The sequence below is a fragment of the Crinia signifera genome, chromosome 2 (genome assembly GCF_055691185.1).
Source record: "Crinia signifera chromosome 2, ASM5569118v1, whole genome shotgun sequence".
Taxonomy (NCBI): Eukaryota; Metazoa; Chordata; class Amphibia; order Anura; family Myobatrachidae; genus Crinia; species Crinia signifera.
The window spans coordinates 252207372-252227521 of NC_139218.1; the positions used below are offsets into that span (position 1 = coordinate 252207372).

General features: G+C 45.4%; 1 protein-coding gene across 20 annotated transcripts in view; it reads left to right on the forward strand.

The window, feature by feature from the left end:
- Positions 1-20150, forward strand: part of ABI3BP (ABI family member 3 binding protein) — a 355065-nt gene that overhangs the window by 153215 nt on the left and 181700 nt on the right. For all 20 annotated transcript variants that reach the window (XM_083174266.1, XM_083174276.1, XM_083174271.1 and 17 more), the window contains exon 5: positions 344-513. In XM_083174266.1, the coding sequence (XP_083030392.1) occupies positions 344-513 (170 nt within the window). The remainder of the gene's footprint in view (positions 1-343; positions 514-20150) is intronic.

The window sequence follows — 20150 nt, forward strand, 5'->3', positions numbered from 1 at the left end:
ATGTGAGCTTGATTATTTTCGTAAAAATACTTTAAATTGAATGCTCATCATTGCTCTCGCTCTCCTTTTCTTTTGTGTGTATATATATATATATATATATATATATATATGTGTGTGTGTATGTATGTGTGTATATATATATATATATATATATATATATATATATATATATATATATATATATATATATATATATATATATATATATACACACACACACACACACATATATATATATATATATATATATAATGCAGAGATAATCTTACAGGTTTGTAGCATCACACTGGTGCAATGACCACAGGAGTGCTGGATATCTAATTCTACTATCCTTTCCACACAGGTTTTACACAGTTCGCTACAGGGAAAAGAATAAAGATTGGCTTTTCCAGCTTTGTCCTACAACTGAAACCGTAATCGATAACCTTAAGCCAAACACATTGTATGAATTTGGAGTGAAGGATAATTCTGATGATGGAATATGGAGCAAGTCCCAAAATCACAAGACAAATTGTGAGTAGCATCAGTTTTTTATTCTGTTTCAAATGAGCCTCATGTAACATGAGTGTATTGCTTTACTCATACTTGCCTACTCTCCAGAATGTTCAGGAGACTCCAATCGTTCCGATCTAAAACTAATCCATTATAAAAACTCATATTCATTTGTGTTTGTGTACTGTATACTCTAAGACTATCATTCAATGATGCAAACAGTAGTTGTGTGTGTTAGTTTTTGCTAAAGGAATTCCTCACGTTTTGCCTATTGCCTGAGGCAACAATGTGAGTTGCTTAAGCAACTACTTCTTAATCTAATAATATTCTTATTCTTAATAAGCCTACTTCTGATCTACTGAATAATTTCATAAAATACATTTACAAAATAAATGACCTGTCTAAGCTAGACAAGAAGTGACTTATTCATAGTCAGGCATTGTGGGGAATTCATTTGCCAGCATATCCCTGGACCAGGCCGAATCTCCATGGCAGCCACTGTCACACATTATGGCTGCGGGATCACAAAAGCCTGTATGCCTGTGAGAATGGAAGCACAGTAAATTGGCAACATTACAGACTACTTGGCATACAGATGTCATGTAATTCCATTATTAGCACAAACTCTAATATTTCTCTAGATAGGGTTATAAGTGGGAGGGGACAGGGTAGTGACATATATTTTGTACTTGCAAACTGTGCTGAAATCCCCTATACTGAGATCAAATTTGAGAAGCTAATACGTACCACACAAAAGATGATATAGTACATTATGACTGCAGAATCTATTTTACCATTTCCTCTTAAGGACAGTATTTCATCTTCTGCTCTATTTATGTAAAATTTGACAGCTGTTTTGACTTTATTTATGGTGCAAGTTTATCGAGATTATTGTCATTTAAAATAAAGAAGACCACCCTGGAGTCCATGAGAATAACATATATCATTACTTATATGAACTTTTCTCTCTTTTTTTTGTTTCTCTTGAGCTCTTTTAATGCACATGCTTTTCAATATTGTATCATATTGTCTGCTTTTCTGAATAAATTGTTACATTTATTACTATGCATTAATTATTACATTGATCTGTTACAATTTATATATTTTAATACAGGATAAAATGAGTTGCAACTAGTGTTGCGGTACTTTATATGTTAGTTGGGCGCCCACTATAGTTAGTACGCTCATACCCCCACTATCCATGTCGGCATGGAGTTGATTTTATATAGTGTAGCGAGCCCCGCGAGGGGAGGCGGAAAACTAAGCAAATAGCTTAGTGGGTGCCCAACTAACATATAAGTACCAGTGTTAATTCTTAGTAGCTTGTTCCATTGATTCAAAGCTTTGGTGCAAGCAGTTGGTAACAAACAGCCACAGCTGACCACGCAGTACTGATGCATGCATTTATCAGGGCACTGAGGACACTTTTTCAGATGTCTCTGTACATCCTGGGTATCGTCCTTCCTAGGGAACTGGAATCTAGATGGGATTTGGTACTGGGGACACAATACCTCCAACAATCGTCTACATCCCACTCCACTGATGGCAGTTATCCTCTTTGCCATAGGCTGACCGCTGTCATGCTTCGTCTTCATTGCAAAGGACTGTTGGATGGTCAGTTGCTTAGTGAAAGATGTAGCAGTGTTCTGACTTTCCCCCTGTGATGATGAACTACTCCCAGTAGCAAAAGCAGAAGCGACAGAAGTAGGTGTAGCACTGTAGGATCCTCCGGAGGAATACCGGATAGAAGAGGAGTCAGTCATGCTGGTGTCATGGCCTGCAGGACTACCTCTGATCTGAATCGAAGAGAAAATGAACAAGAATTGACTTGCTGGTGATGTTTTCAGGCGATTGGATACAACAGTATCAAGGGATTTAGGTGTCACTACAATGCTTAAGGTCCTATCCAGAGTTTTGGATCTAAACAGGGACTTCTGAATAAACCTCAGGTGAAAGAAGCCACCTCTTCCAACACAGTGATGGGAAGGTCAGGCATCGCAACCATCAACACTCTTGGACTCTCCTTTGGGTTTGTGATACCATGACCTTACATGGCACAGTTTGCTGTGTTTTTGATGACAGCTTTACTCTTTTTCAAATTTTCTGTCAGGGAAGAGGAGGGCTTAGATCATTGTGTGAAGCTGAACCACTATGTATGATGAACATAGGGCAGGGCCTTAGTTGTTCCTTGCCACTCCATGTCATAAATGGCATATTGGCAAGCTTATGTTTCTCCTCAAACGATTTACATTTATTTATTTTTTTCACGTTACTTAACTTTGGCATTTTGGATTTTATGTTCTGGCATTATGGATTTTATGTTTTTCAACCTGGACTTCCTCAGGAGTCTACTCCTGAGGAAGTCCAGGTTGAAAAACACGGACGAAACGCGTTGAGGGACTCTCTTATTTTACATTGGATGCCGAACTGACTGAGCTGGTGTGGAGCCTGTATCAGATAAGCGCCATTGATTTTTAACATTGTACGCATTTTTATTGTCATTTGTGCAGTGACATTAAAACTGTTTTTGTAATATTACACTATTATGCTTTCCTTTATCTTTCTTCATTGTATATACTGTTGGAGATGATCGGTGAATAAGTGGGATCTGAAATATTAATTGTGACAAGCTCAAATAACAGTGGTGGGATACCACTGGAAACGGTTCTGCTCTAAGTGTTGGGGTGCCGTTATGTCATATATTGGTGGTGGGAGCCACTATTGAATCATTAAACTACACACTAGTAGGCGCCCATCTCACCCTTTTTCCAGATATATGTATGTATGTGTGTAAATATGTGTGTGTATATGTGTGTATATATATATATATATATATATATATATATATATATATATATATATATATGTGTATGTATGTATGTATATATATAGCCAATACACCCAGCACTCTCCCGGACTTGGTTCAACTTGTATGGTGCCCGCAGTCTCAGGTAGAGAAACACATATAGCACAATGGTTTGCGGCACTCATCAATGTAACAACTGGACAACTCAAATACAGCAGCCGACAGGCAATGCAGTAAGTCATCGTTTCGGGTACTGAAACCCTTTATCAAGACATGCATGATACAATGAGGTACTTACTTTTATGCAGAACATCAAGTGCACAACACCCAGTAAAAATCATGACTCCCTGTGAGTGCGCCAACCCTGGCCCTGTGACGTCATCCGGCGCCGATGGGGTGTCGGTATCAGTCAGGGCGGGGGGCGTGTTAGTGGGAGAGTGACAGGAACCCCGTAACCTAGTGATGAAACAATACATTGTAATTAAAATCAGAGAAACATGGCAATATCAAATACTAACAGGTAGAAACATGTTTGCGGCTTCACTGTAAGTGTGGTACATTACTTGAGCAAAATACTGTTGCGTAATAAGCACAATGTTAAATTCAGTCAAACAATCAACATGAAAAAGTCAACCTTGGCTGATGGTCGACATCACAGAAAAGTGGACATGGAAAATACAAAAGGAAGCAAAATGTCGGTTAAACTTCAGATACCTTATCCGACTAGCACCGTGGTGCTGAAAGCCGAATTTCATAGAAAACACAATAGCGAGAGGTGTTCATTGAGTCCTAGTGGGTGAACCATCTGCAGACGATCTATCCACCGGGCTTCAAGTCTCAACAGTAACTTGTCCCGATCGCCTCCCCTGATGGACGGGGGAACACTGTCTATCATTTTGTAGCGAATTGAGGGCAACGGGTGTTTAAACTCTTTGAAGTGCCTAGCAACAGGTTGCTCAGCACCTTTCCCTTCCAGGGCCGCCCTGATGGCTGACCTATGGTTGGCAATGCGCTCCTTGAAATGGGTGATGGTTTTGCCTATATAAAATAAACCGCAGGGGCATTTTATATAGTAGATTACGTAGCAACTGCTGCATGTTAGGGGGAATTTGATGAGAAATTTTTCACCTGTCCTTGGGTGGAAAAAATGATCGCCTGTCTCTAAGCTGGAACAGGTCGTGCAACCAATGCACTTGTAATTCCCGTTTTTGCGCGATAAGAAATGAGTCTGTGGTTTGGGGTTATGCTTACTCACATCATTATGCACTACCCAGTCCTTCAGGTTCTTACCTCTCCTGTAGGAGGGCAAGAAAGAGCTGTTGCGTAGACTGGGAAGGGATTTGCTGGTTGCTACAATGGGCCACACACTTCTGGCAGATTTAGCTAGCATTTTACTATGGGTCGTGTATTTCTGAGTCCAGACAATCTTATTGTCAAGACTTTTGGTTACAGCTGAATTGAGTACAGTGGTTCTGTTGAGTTTTAACACCTTGGCTTTTGTGTTTTTTAATAACGCATATGGGTAACCTCTTTTAAGAAAATCAGTGATCATGGAGTTGATCTCAACCTCTGCATCCTCAATTCTGCTGCAGATTCTGAAAGCTCGCAAGAATTGGGAGAAGGGGAGACCCCATTTCAATGAGGGGGGGTGGTGGCTGGTACTCAGGAGTATGGTGTTGCGGTCAGTCAGCTTTTTATAAAGGGTGGTATGTAATTCATTAATGGAGTTGAGGGTAACAGTAACATCCAGAAAATTAATGGACGTGGGATTGCATGTGTATGTGAATTTTATGGAATTATCACAGCCATTGGCCAGCGTCATGAGATCACTTTTGGACCAAATTAAGAAAATATAGTCTATATAGCGGTAGAAAACAATGATGGCAGAAGCAACAGTGGGATTTGAGAGAAAGATGTCACGTTCAATCTCATACATAAATATATTTGCAAGGCTGGGGGCCACACAAGATCCCATGGCAACCCCCGAGCATTGCAAATAAAACCTATTGTCAAATAGGAAATAATTTTGCGACAATGCCAGATAAAGTAATTGTATGAAAAACAGTTTTTCATACAATTACTTGATCTGGCATTTTGCGAAATTATGCATGAGATTGAGCGTGACATCTTTCTCTCAAATCCCACTGTTGCTTCTGCCATCATTGTTTTCTACCGCTATATAGACAGTATTTTCTTAATTTGGTCCAACAGTGAGTGTGAGTTCCATGATCTCATGACGCTGGCCAATGGCTGTGATAATTCCATAAAATTCACATACACATGCAATCCCATGTCCATTAATTTTCTGGATGTTACTGTTACCCTCAACTCCATTAATGAATTACATACCACCCTTTTATAAAATGCCGACTGACCGCAACACCATACTCCTGAGTACCAGCCACCACCCCCCCCCCTCATTGAAATGGGGTCTCCCCTACTCCCAATTCTTGCGAGCTTTCAGAATCTGCAGCAGAATTGATTATGCAGAGGTTGAGATCAACTCCATGATCACTGATTTTCTTAAAAGAGGTTACCCATATGCGTTATTAAAAAACACAAAAGCCAAGGTGTTAAAACTCAACAGAACCACTGTACTCAATTCAGCTGCCACCAAAAGTCTTGACAATAAGATTGTCTGGACTCAGAAATACACGACCCATAGTAAAATGCTAGCTAAATCTGCCAGAAGTGTGTGGCCTATTGTAGCAACCAGCAAATCCCTTCCCAGTCTACGCAACAGCTCTTTCTTGCCCTCCTACAGGAGAGGTAAGAACCTGAAGGACTGGGTACTGCATAATGATGTGAGTAAGCATAACCCCAAACCACAGACTCATTTCTTATCCCGCAAAAACGGGAATTACAAGTGCATTGGTTGCACGACCTGTTCCAGCTTAGAGACAGGCGATCATTTTTTCCACCCAAGGACAGGTGAAAAATTCCTCATCAAATTCCCCCTAACATGCAGCAGTTGCTACGTAATCTACTATATAAAATGCCCCTGCGGTTTATTTTATATAGGCAAAACCATCACCCATTTCAAGGAGCGCATTGCCAACCATAGGTCAGCCATCAGGGCGGCCCTGGAAGGGAAAGGTGCTGAGCAACCTGTTGCTAGGCACTTCAAAGAGTTTAAACACCCGTTGCCCTCAATTCGCTACAAAATGATAGACAGTGTTCCCCCGTCCATCAGGGGAGGCGATCGGGACAAGTTACTGTTGAGACTTGAAGCCCGGTGGATAGATCGTCTGCAGACGGTTCACCCACTAGGACTCAATGAACACCCCTCGCTATTGTGTTTTCTATGAAATTCGGCTTTCAGCACCACGGTGCTAGTCGGATAAGGTATCTGAAGTTTAACCAACATTTTTCTTCCTTTTGTATTTTCCATGTCCACTTTTCTGTGATGTCGACCATCAGCCAAGGTTGACTTTTTCATGTTGATTGTTTGACTGCATTTAACATTGTGCTTATTAACAACAGTATTTTGCTCAAGTAATGTACCACACTTACAGTGAAGCCGCAAACATGTTTCTACCTGTTAGTATTTGATATTGCCATGTTTCTCTGATTTTAATTACAATGTACTGTTTCATCACTAGGTTACGGGGTTCCTGTCACTCTCCCACTAACACGCCCCCCGCCCTGACTGATACCGACACCCCATCGGCGCCCGGATGACGTCACAGGGCCAGGGTTGGCGCACTCACAGGGAGTCATGATTTTTACTGGGTGTTGTGCACTTGATGTTCTGCATAAAAGTAAGTACCTCATTGTATCATGCATGTTTTGATTAAGGGTTTCTGTACCCGAAACGTTGACTTACTGCATTGCCTGTCGGCTGCTTTATTTGAGTTGTCCAGTTGTTACATTGAGTGCCGCAAACCATTGTGCTATATATATATATATATATATATATATATATGTATATGTATGTATGTGTGTATATATTTATATGGTACTTATTTCCTAGCATGGCGCCTGCAGTCAAGATTGTATCCATCGGGTCCCAAAAAATTGCGTTCATCGCATGCAACCAAATCGCATGCGATGCGATTGAAACGATTTTTACATTGGAATCAATGTGAAATGGTCCCTGAGACGATTTTACATTGGCCCCAATTTTAAATGGCTCCCAGACCCCAATTTTTATTGTTTCCCAACCCTGATGGGTCAAATGACCCCCCCCCCCCCATTGTTAACGTGACCCCACGATCAACGCCAACCCAAAGCGTGGCGAGCGCAGCGGTACGCGTCCTCCGACCTTTTCATACCCCCACTATCCACGTCGGCGTGGAGTTGACTTTATATAGTGTGGCGAGCCCACGCGCATTACTTCACAGGTATTATGCGGCCCCTCACGGGGCTCGCCACGCTTCGGGCTCGGTGGCTCGCTGCGCTCGCCACACTATATAAAGTCAACTCCACGCCGACGTGGATAGTGGGGGTATGAAAAGGTCGGAGGACGCGTACCACCGCTGCTCGCCACGCTTCGGGTTGGCGTTCATCATGGGGTGGTATTAACAATGGGGGGGTTGGCATTTGTCATGTCAAATACCCATAAGGGTGGCTATACAATGAAAAATCGGGTCCATTTAACATTGTTCCCTATGTAAGATTGCATCCATCGCATCGGTCGCATCACAAGCCTTAACTTAAGGCATGCGATGGACGCGATTTTTTAATTGTCAGGGAAAAGGCTAAAAATAGCCCTGAAATCGATCGCATACCTTAAGTTAAGGTATGCAATCACCTGCGACGGGCGCCGTGCTAGTTAATAAGTACCATATATATATATATATATATATATATATATATATATATATATATATATATATATATATATATATATATAGGTATAGGGCATGACCTGGGGACGCTGCTGTTCCCGGCTGGTCCCTGCTTGTCTTCCCGGCACGCTGTTTCCAGCGGGTGATCGTGGACGTACATCAGCGCTCCGGACGGCGGTTGGTGCTCATGCCTGGGTATTTCTATTGTTGAATCATGTGGTAACCAGCCCACTGCTGCTATTTGTCTGGTACGAGTCTCATCTGGTACTGTTTGTCACAAACCGCAGATCTCACCATCGGAAACATCGGTCATTACCCTCTCGATGGTCTGTGTTACGTGAGAGGCCTGTCATCCGCAGGGCTTCTGATATCTGGCGTGATGTCCCCAGTGTCCCCGCGGGCCGTTGCCATGGTTCCCTGCAGAGTGCACGCCGTTCCCGGGCAGCATGGGTGCCACCATGACACTCACAGTCAGCTGATCCCCCAGACCAATCCCCGCTGTCCATCCGCTTCACCTATGACCCGCACACCTGTACCTGAATCACGGTGTGTGCTCCATTCCCCAGTATTGATTGGTGCTGCAGCAGGCAGCCAATCACAGACAAGCAAGGAGGATAAATCCGGCCTGCGGCCTTCCTTCCTTGTCTTGAACAATTGCTTACCTGCTCTCAGTATTCTCCTGTGACAGAGAAGTTCCCAAGACTCCGAGATCTCCAGGCTCCCCTGTGTCTCACTCCAGCGTTACCGGCACCTGCGATACTTACCTGGATCTATCCATCTCCAGAAGACTCCTGCCTTTTCCACCTCTGCAGTTGAGTAACCGGTGCCTCGCCATTACCACCATTGGCATCCAAGCCTTCAGCGACATTCTCCATCTTGTCCTGAACTACCGACAGGCTCCGTCGACTCCAGCGTCGACATTCCTCTGCTGTGTACTATAGAGACTTACCATCCACGTCCTATTGCTCCAGCATATACCCGAGTCACCCACCAGCCGTCGGCACCACTGTCTAATCCATTGGTCGACATCCCGTGCATTCCTCTGCAGCCCCCAGATTGCATCTTCTTCGTTATAACCTCAAGTATCATCGCCCTTGCCTGCGTCCAGAGGACCAGGGCAGGGGGCCGCGACCTGCCTGTCAGACGCAGCTAAGTCCAAAGTTCCTTGCGGGGCTCCCTGGTGAATACCGCTGGCAGGTTAGACTCACCGCCCCTGTTCCTGGTCTCCGCCAACTCTCTGGCTCGCTGTGCCCTGATCTCCCCGTGTATGTCCTACATTAAACCTTCTGCCTTTGGCTCTCCAGCGCCCTCCACTGGTCCACCACGGTCACAGCCGGGAACACAAAAACCGCCTGCGTTGACAGTTTGTTCAAGACCGATGGACTCGGCTCAAGACCCCAGTGTGGGACCAGCGATCATCCAAGATGTTACCGCTCGAATAGAGACTCAAGAAGCCACTCAGCAGCGAGTGATAAAATTCCTTCAAGAGGTATCCAATCGATTGGACACATTGCAGCAATCATTGCCGACTCCTGTGTCAACTGCCCAGGGGAATCTGTCTCCACCCGCTGCTTTAACCTCTCGCCTCCTGCTACCAGTCCCCAGCAAATATGACGGCGATCCAAAACTCTGCCGGGGGTTTACCAACCAGTGTCAGATCCAGTTTGAACTTCTTCCGCACAATTTCCCTACCGCCAGAATCAAGATAGCCTACATTGTGTCCCTGCTAACTGGCGCCGCCCTCAATTGGGTATCACCTTTATGGGAGAGATCTGATCCCCTGTTGTCAGACTATGGCAAGTTTATACAGACTTTCCGCCGTATATTTGATGTACCTGGACGCTCCACTTCAGCATCCACAGATTTACTACGGGTCAAACAAGGGTCCCGATCCATGGGACAATATGTGATCCAGTTCCAGACTTTAGCCTCTGAGTTACAATGGAATAACGAAGCCCTGACAGCCGCGTTCTGGCTAGGGGTATCAGACCGCATTAAAGACGAACTGGCCACCCGCGATCTTCCTGATTCTTTGGAAGACTTAATCTCCTTGTGTGTAAAAATTGATCTCCGCCTCAGAGAAAGAGGTCTAGAGAAACAAAAGAAGTTAATTCCCAAGTTTACTCCCCGAGTACGCTCAGAGTCCCCTGCGAGTGAAGAACCAATGCAAATAGGTAGATCACGCCTGACTCCTGAAGAACGTTCCCGTCGACAGCGCAACAAACTATGCATTTATTGTGCTGCTCCCAGTCACTTCATCAATGATTGTCCCGAGCGGTCGGGAAACTCCAAGGCCTAACCTGTAACGGAGGAGTTAGGTTAGGTCATGTCTCAAAGTCTCCTCCCTGTACTGACTTTACCCTTCCAGTGTCCCTGGAGACCCCTGCTGGACTTAGATCAAGCTCCGCCTTGGTCGACTCCGGGTCGGCAGGGAATTTCATTTCTCAACACCTTGTCACCAAGTTACAAATTCCCGTGATGCCTCTACATCCTCATCTCATTGTCACAGCAGTGGATGGCAGTAAAATTCCGGGCAGTGAGGTACATGCCTGTACCAGACCGGTTCATCTAAAAGTGGGCACATTACATCAAGAGCAGATTAAATTTTTTGTCATCCCTAAAGCGTCTTATGATATTGTGTTGGGTCTCCCCTGGCTCAGGCTCCACAACCCCAACATCAACTGGTCGCTTTTACAATTAGAGCAATGGAGTCTTCATTGTCATCAGCATTGCCTTAATCCTGTGATACCTGTGCGCTCTGCCGTCGCCACCTCTTTGCCTGGTCTCCCCGAAGTTTACAGAGACTTTTCTGATGTGTTTTGCGAACAATCAGCCAACACACTGCCACCCCACCGTCAGTGGGATTGTCCAATTGATCTTCTCCCCGGGAAGACCCCTCCCAAGGGACGTACATACCCATTATCGGTCCCCGAGACTCAAGCCATGTCTACATATATTCGTGAGAACTTACAGAAAGGTTTCATCAGGCCCTCGAAGTCCCCAGTGGGCGCAGGATTCTTTTTTGTAAAAAAAAAAGATGGTGGTCTGCGACCTTGTATTGATTACAGAGGGCTAAATAACATTACAGTCAAAAACAGCTATCCGCTCCCCTTGATTACAGAATTATTCGATCGGGTGAAAGGTGCCACCCTCTTTACCAAGCTGGACCTCCGTGGGGCATACAACCTGATACGTATCCGCAAGGGAGACGAGTGGAAGACTGCATTCAATACGAGGGATGGTCACTACGAGTATTTAGTGATGCCCTTCGGCCTCTGCAACGCCCCAGCTGTCTTTCAACAATTCGTTAATGAAATCTTCCGGGACATGCTGTACGTCTGCCTTGTGGTTTACTTGGACGACATTCTAATATTCTCCAGAGATTTGCATTCACATCGTTCCCAAGTCAAAGAGGTTCTCCACCGTCTCAGGAAAAATCAACTCTACGGCAAGATCTCCAAATGTACATTTGAGGTTCCCTCTGTTCCATTTCTAGGATACATAATTTCCGGGTCACAACTGAGCATGGATCCCGAGAAATTGGAAGCCATAACTGGGTGGTCTCAACCCACCACATTGAAAGCCGTACAACGCTTTATCGGCTTCGCCAACTATTACCGAAAATTCATCCGAGGTTTCTCCACTCTGATTGCTCCTATTACCGCTCTCACCCGCAAGGGAATCAACCCGTCTGTCTGGCCCCCAGAGGCCTTATCTGCATTCCAGTTGCTGAAACAGTCGTTCATCTCTGCACCCATCCTGTCCCAGCCCGATATGGAACGACCTTTCTCCCTAGAGGTCGATGCCTCTAACATAGGGGTAGGTGCAGTACTGTCCCAGACATCCGAGGATGGGAAGCAGCATCCATGTGGGTTTTTCTCACGCAAATTCTTACCAGCAGAGAGAAATTACTCCATAGGCGATCAGGAGTTACTTGCTATCAAATTAGCACTCGAGGAATGGAGGTATCTCCTGGAAGGAGCCAAGTTTCCAGTTATTATATACACTGATCATAAGAACCTCCTGTACTTGCAATCGGCTCAGTGTATGAATCCTCGTCAGGCCCGGTGGTCTTTATTCTTCTCCAGATTTTCTTTTAAAATCTTGTATTGTCCTGGTTCTCAAAACGTGAAGGCTGATGCCTTATCCCGCTCCATGGAAGAGGATCCTCTAGTACCAGAGAATCATCCCATCATTGATCCCATCGCATTTGCTCCCACGCAACTGTCTCCTGTGCCCCCTCCTGGCAAAACTCTCGTACCCCCTGAGCTCCGCCAAAGACTGCTGTCCTGGGCTCACAAGTCCTTATTCTCCGGACACCCTGGCGTCCAGGGTACTCTCGAAATTCTCCAACGATCTTACTGGTGGCCCCAGATAAGAAAAGATGTCAAAGACTTTGTGGCATCATGTACTGTTTGTACCCAGCATAAGACTCCTCGTCAAATCCCTGCTGGGAAACTTTGCCCCTTATCTATCCCGACGCGTCCGTGGACGCACATCTCAATGGACTTCATCACAGAGTTACCCAAATCCCAAGAATACAACACCGTCTGGGTGGTAGTTGACCGTTTTTCAAAGATGGCCCGATTTATACCCCTCTCCGGGTTACCCTCTGCTCCTAGTCTGGCGCAGTTATTCGTACAGCACATCTTCAAGAGCCATGGCCTGCCGACAGAGATCGTCTCTGACCGAGGAGTGCAATTTGTGGCACGTTTTTGGAGGGCGCTGTCTTCAGCCCTTCAAATAAAACTGAAGTTTTCATCTGCCTATCACCCACAGTCCAATGGCCAGACGGAGAGAGTCAATCAGGACCTTGAGACCTTCCTGCGCCTGTACGTCTCATCTTCCCAGGATGATTGGGCCAAATTACTCCATTGGGCTGACTTTGCCCACAACTACAGGTACCATTCTTCCACAGGCCACTCTCCCTTCTACATTGTTTATGGTCAACATCCCAGACCACCCAGCTTTGAGGCGTTAGCAACCACCGAAGTCCCAGCAGCTACTGCAGCCCTAAAGCACTTTTCGCAAATTTGGAAAAAAGTGCACTTCAACCTGAAAAAAGCCTCTGTCCGTTACAAATTCTTTGCTGATCGTAAGAGGCGTGCGGTACCGGAGTTACGTCCTGGCGACAGAGTATGGCTTTCTACCCGAAACATACGGCTGAGGGTACCCTCGATGAAATTTGCACCCCGATTCATAGGTCCATATATCATCGAACAAAGAATTAATTCAGTAGCGTACAAATTAAAACTACCCAAATCCCTGCGCATTCCCAACTCATTTCATGTCTCCTTGCTACGACCTCTAATCCTAAACCGGTTCCAGTGCTCCTCTCCAGTATTACCTCAAGTCAGAACTGAGCGAGGAGTTGAATTTGAAATAAAAAAGATCGTAGACTCTCGCCACCGTTATGGACGCCTTCAGTATCTCATTGATTGGAAGGGATATGGTCCTGAGGAGAGAAGTTGGACTAATGCCGAGGACGTTCATGCTCCCCGCTTGAGGGAAAAGTTTCACCAAGAAAATCCTTCCAAACCAAAAGGGTGTTCGGTGCCCACCCTAAAAGGAGGGGGTACTGTCACAAACCGCAGATCTCACCATCGGAAACATCGGTCATTACCCTCTCGATGGTCTGTGTTACGTGAGAGGCCTGTCATCCGCAGGACTTCTGATATCTGGCGTGATGTCCCCAGTGTCCCCACGGGCCGTTGCCATGGTTCCCTGCAGAGTGCACGCCGTTCCCGGGCAGCATGGGTGCCGCCATGACACTCACAGTCAGCTGATCCCCCAGACCAATCCCCGCTGTCCATCCGCTTCACCTATGACCCGCACACCTGTACCTGAATCACGGTGTGTGCTCCATTCCCCAGTATTGATTGGTGCTGCAGCAGGCAGCCAATCACAGACAAGCAAGGGGGATAAATCCGGCCTGCGGCCTTCCTTCCTTGTCTTGAACAATTGCTTACCTGCTCTCAGTATTCTCCTGTGACAGAGAAGTTCCCAAGACTCCGAGATCTCCAGGCTCCCCTGTGTCTCACTCCAGCGTTACCGGCACCTGCGATACTTACCTGGCTCTATCCATCTCCAGAAGACTCCTGCCTTTTCCACCTCTGCAGTCGAGTAACCGGTGCCTCGCCATTACCACCATTGGCATCCAAGCCTTCAGCGACATTCTCCATCTTGTCCTGAACTACCGACAGGCTCCGTCGACTCCAGCGTCGACATTCCTCTGCTGTGTACTATAGAGACTTACCATCCACGTCCTATTGCTCCAGCATATACCCGAGTCACCCACCAGCCGTCGGCACCACTGTCTACCCCATTGGTCGACATCCCGTGCAATCCTTTGCAGCCCCCAGATTGCATCTTCTTCGTTATAACCTCAAGTATCATCACCCTTGCCTGCGTCCAGAGGACCAGGGCAGGGGGCCGCGACCTGCCTGTCAGACGCAGCTAAGTCCAAAGTTCCTTGCGGGGCTCCCTGGTGAATACCGCTGGCAGGTTAGACTCCGCGCCCCTGTTCCTGGTCTCCGCCAACTCTCTGGCTCGCTGTGCCCTGATCTCCCCGTGTATGTCCTACATTAAACCTTCTGCCTTTGGCTCTCCAGCGCCCTCCACTGGTCCACCACGGTCACAGCCGGGAACACAAGAACCGCCTGCGTTGACACTGTTGCCCTGTGCTGTTTATGTACCCATTAAAACTGTTTTACACTATGGAGCGCTCCTCTATTCTATTTTAAACAGATTTCCACTTCATCCCCTCGAGTTCTGGGATTTCTGGAGGTAGCTGCAGTCCGGATTTCTGGGACTTAGTGTTGTGTGCCACTTCAAAGAACTGCTTCTTTGGACTTTCAGCTGGTTTTTCACAAGTACCAATTAGCGCTTATTCACATCCAATTGCTTTCCAATATATATATATATATATGTGTGTGTGTGTGTGTGTGTGTGTGTGTGTGTGTGTGTGTGTATGTATATATGTATATATGTGTGTATATATATATATATATATATATATATATATATATATATATATATATATATATAGCAGACCACACTATCACTGGACAGCGGACATGCAGGCAGTCAGGCAGGCGGCCAGGATGTACTGCCTCTTCTCTATCCTAGACTGGAGTGAAGATGGCGTCCGGCCACCTGCCCCTTTTAAAGGGTCCTATCCTTTCCCAGTTACCTTCATTGAGTCCACGCTGATATCAACTACCATCGGTATCCAGCATTGGTACCGATTATCACCAGGTGTACACCCTCTGTGCATGTGCACTTGGTACTCCAAGACCCGTATAGAATACAGTTCATTACCTGCCAGTGTCTTCCAAGATACTTATCTCTTCATTCATATATGGTCATTATCAGACATCAGTGACGACATCCTTCAGCTACTGCTGATTCCTACTCCTACCGGTTTCATGCCGGTCATAGACAATACAGTTATTACTGTTTCCTGTTCCGAAGTCTAAAGGAGCCCATACACGCTCCGATCCCGGCGGTGCGATGTGTGCTTTGAGGTGCACGCTCCCGCGGCACCTCATCGCACAGTACAAAAAGTATGTGCTGCACATACTTTTTGTACTTGCTTTTCATCACATCGCATCGCATTGCATGCACAAGGCATGCATAAGGCATGCAATACGATGTGATGAATGCTATTTTAGCCCAGAACGCACACCGGGATCGGAGCGTGTATGGGCACCTTAAGACTTTCTCACAGTAATTACCACTGTTTAAATTACAACTTCAATTTACTTCCTGTTTCCTCCATCATTGGTCACTCCTTTGGGCTCTGGACTCTGCACCCACACCTGAGTGTATCCACATATGAGGACAAAGATCCTAAGGAAGCCTATCTTCTAATTCTCACTAACAAATACCACAGGCTCATAGGTCATCTTCTTCACAGGTGGCTGCACAAGTGACCTTTCAAGATTATTTTATGTTGTAGCTTAGGTAGTTTGTAGAATGATGAACCACACACAGATACTTTCAGAAATGAGCCCTTACAGCAGTTTTTATGGATTTTACAAACTGTGATAGGATAGGTGAAGTTGCCACTGATGGCTTCTATTAAAACATAAACTTCTCCGCATCAATACAAGCTGCGATCATTAAATCTTTTTTTTACAATAGCCAGTTACTTCCTCACAGGTCCCATAGTTTCTGAGATACACGGCTCTCTGTATCACATTATATATGTGGTGCCATCTGGGTGCATGGCTGCCAAAGTAGTCAGATGAGCGAGGGCAAGCAAGAATAATAGTAATACAGTATTAACCATTACCATGTGACTTTGTCATGCTAGTTCCATTCTGCTCTGCCCTGACCATTGTTTTCTGAAATGGAGGAGAGTAGCAGAGGTAGTGGTTGCAGATGCTGGTTATATGTAACGGGCTATAAATTACATTTACCTGGCTCCATATAAAAAATGGGACATGGGTGCTGTTTGTTAAATTCCTGAGCCTTCTTTTTACAGAGTTAAATTCTATAATAGTGATAAAATCATTGAAAGACATTTGTCACACAGGAGGATTACCAAGCATGCCATAAAAAGTCTGAAGAGAACCAGACCACAGACAATGTGGATCTTTGATGCAGATGTTTCTTCTCCTTAGAGGCTCATTGGGTGCTCACTGTGATCCTGATTTGTCACCTGACAGTGTATAAAATAGTGACTGTCATTTTGGCAATTAGAACTACTGAGACTTGTTATACACCAGCTCTTTCTATTTCCTATTAATACATTTTTGAAAATCAATCCGCTTAAAGACAGAATGTACCAAGAGCACAGGGTTTCTTTGTATCTCATTAATTAGGAATTGGAAAAGTCAGGCAAATGTCTATGTAATCTCAAGAGACATTTACTCGCATGTATCATTTTCAAGATCCAGAGACTTCAAAGTGGTGTTTGGTGACTAACATAAGTACTGCTGTAGCCAGTCTTTCAGCTGTCACCACTACTCTTTTAGAGAATATGGCCGTGTTTTAAATCAGCCTATGGGTAGGAAAATGGAAAGTGTATTGTTTAGATGTGGTCTTCGCTTCAAGGGAATAGAAGAGTACTCTGTCAGAGGATAGACAGGAGAGAAGGAACATAGGGGGGGGGGGGGATTTACTAACATCGGCCAAATGTGGCTGATCCCTGTATGAACAGCCGAAAATACGACAATATGGATAATTTGTTAAGCATCCATGTTCTCAGGACTCGTATTTTCCAATGGTGAAGTATTTCGTATTTGGCTGCTGAGTTTCCGGCAGCAAAATATGTACGACCTGCCAGCATGACATAGATCAGTCAGATCTGTGCAATGCTTCTCTTTGTAAAAAATAATATAGAAAAATAAATAAATATTTTTTTTAAATGGTGTGCTGCACCCCTGCCCAGCTATAACCAGGCTCATTGAGTCGGTCCTGGATGCAGAAATACAGGGGGGGGGGGGGATTAGGGTCCCCCTGTATTTCTATAACTAGCACCAGGCTCTTGACCTGGGTCTGAAAACACTGGGGACAAAAGGAGTAGGGGTCCCCATATTTGAGGAAACTACAAAAGGAGTAGGGGTCCCCAGGAAACTAGCACCAGGCTCAAACAGCCAGCGGAGTCCTACCATGATCCGGGGACCTCAACGCCTGATTGGCTCTGCACGGCTTCTATGGAGCCGCAGAGAGACAATCAGGTGCGGTACTCTCCCGACGTCACGGGGGATTCCATTTCTCAGGGAGGAGCAGTGTCAACACACGTGCGGCTCCTCGGTGCGCTGGAGACAGGTAATCAGTTTATTTTTTTTAATCCTGGATGCCTATATGGAACAAAGATGATGTGATCTACACTGGATGGAATGGTGAGTATGATTTCTTTTCACAAGTACCTTAATGATTTTACTGGAGAAGTGAACAGGCCTACTGGGGATCCTATAGTTGAGTATGTATGTATGTATGTATGTGTGTATGTAGTATGTATTAAATTTTAATAGTGTGTAAATGTGTGTGTGTGTGGTTTTTTTTTCCGGCATTCATTCTGTTGTGTCACTACAAGAACAAGCAGGTCCATTACTGTCCCTCATGCTGGAACTTGTAGTTCTATAAGTCCCTGCATGACGGGGAGGCTTGCTGAGACTTCCAGAACGCAATACATTTATTCTTATGTTCACACTTTTTATCAGCCTGCCACCCACAGCCCAAGGGTGGTGGGGGCATTCCCAGGCTGGGTCCCCCTGGGCTGACAGGCCAGGGTGATCATGCTTTGGTCGGGGGACCTTATGGAAAAGTCCACCAGCTATGGCATGACACCGCTGGCTGTTTGAGTCTGGTGCTGATTTCCAAAATACTCGGGAGACCTACTCCATTTGTCCCTTGTATTTTGAGAACCAGGACCAGGCCAAGAGCCTGGTGATGGTTATAGAAATCTAAGGGTACCCTAGCTTTTTTCTCCCCAATATTTCTATAACCAGGACCATCTCAATAAGCCAAGAGCTGGTTATAGCTGGGTGGGGGGACCGCATGTTGTTTACAAAAAAAATCCTATTTTTACACTGAGAAGCATTAGTTTACCATTCAAATCATATATGCAATATGTGAATTCTTTACCTCCATAAATCTGCTAGCAAAATATAATAAATGTGGCATGTTCAAATATACAAGGACATTCACTAAAGTAATAATAATTAAAGAAATGTCAAGCCCATTTATAGCTTCTGTGGACAAGGTAACCGTGTGTAACAGTATAAAGCACCTTCAACTGTATACATGGCTACAGATCTCAAAGCTGTTGCATGCAAACAATAGCTATATAGGACATGATATTGTTTATGGATCGCATTGAGTAATCCTAATTTTACACTGAGAAGCCTGCACGGATCTGACTGATCCATGAAACCGCTTCATTCTCTACTCAATGGCTTCAGAAAGCCCCCTTGCTCTAACTGATCCAGGGGCGGATTGGGCCACCGGGATACCGGGATAAATCCCGCTGGGCCGGCCCAATCCACCCTCTGTCGGGCCGGCTTGTCATGTCTGACGGCCGGCCTGGTTACTCAGAGGTCAGGCCGGCCTGGTTACTCAGAGGTCAGGCCGGCCGCCAGCAGTGCTGGATTGAAGTGAACTTGCCACAGACAGTCAGTGACAGAGCGGGGCGGTGCGGACAAGGGGGCGGGGCGAGCAGGCTGTGTGTCCGGGCGGAGGAGCAACCTCCAGTGTGGATGTGGAGCCAGCCTGACGGAGCGGTGCGGAAGGCGCTGGTGAGAGTATGATCTAGAGCAGGGGAGGAGGGAGGGAGGGAGCGCGGCGGTCAGCCGGACTGAAAGACTATCACCTTTCAGCCTGCGCTGCGTTGGTGGGGCATACACACTAGGCGATTTTCAGCTGAAAGTCGCCTAGTGTGTATGGGCTGGCTTGCTCCACACGGAGGCTGCTCCCTCCGCCCGCCACACAGCTGGCATAAGCCAGCAATGTATATATTTCAGGCAACACTGGGCACCAATGATGTTTGTTTACAAGTATTAACCAGTAATATATACATTGCTGGCATAGGCCAGCAATGTATATATTTCAGGCACCACTGGGCACCAATGATGTTTACCAGAATTAACCAGTAATATATACATTGCTGGCATAGGCCAGCAATGTATATATTTCAGGCAACACTGGGCACCAATGATGTTTGTTTACCAGTATTAACCATTAATATATACATTGCTGGCATAGGCAAGCAATGTATATATTTCGGGCACCACTGGGCACCAATGATGTTTACCAGAATTAACCAATAATATATACATTGCTGGCATAGGCCAGCAATGTATATATTACAGGCACCACTGGGCACCAATGATGTTTACCAGTATTAACCAGTAATATATACATTGCTGGCATAGGCCAGCAATGTATATATTTCAGGCACCAATGATGTTTACCAGTAATAACCAGTAATATATACATTGCTGGCATAGGCCAGCAATGTATATATTACAGGCACCACTGGGCACCAATGTGGTTTAGCAGTATTAACCAGTAATATATACATTGCTGGCACAGGCCAGCAATGTATTTATTAC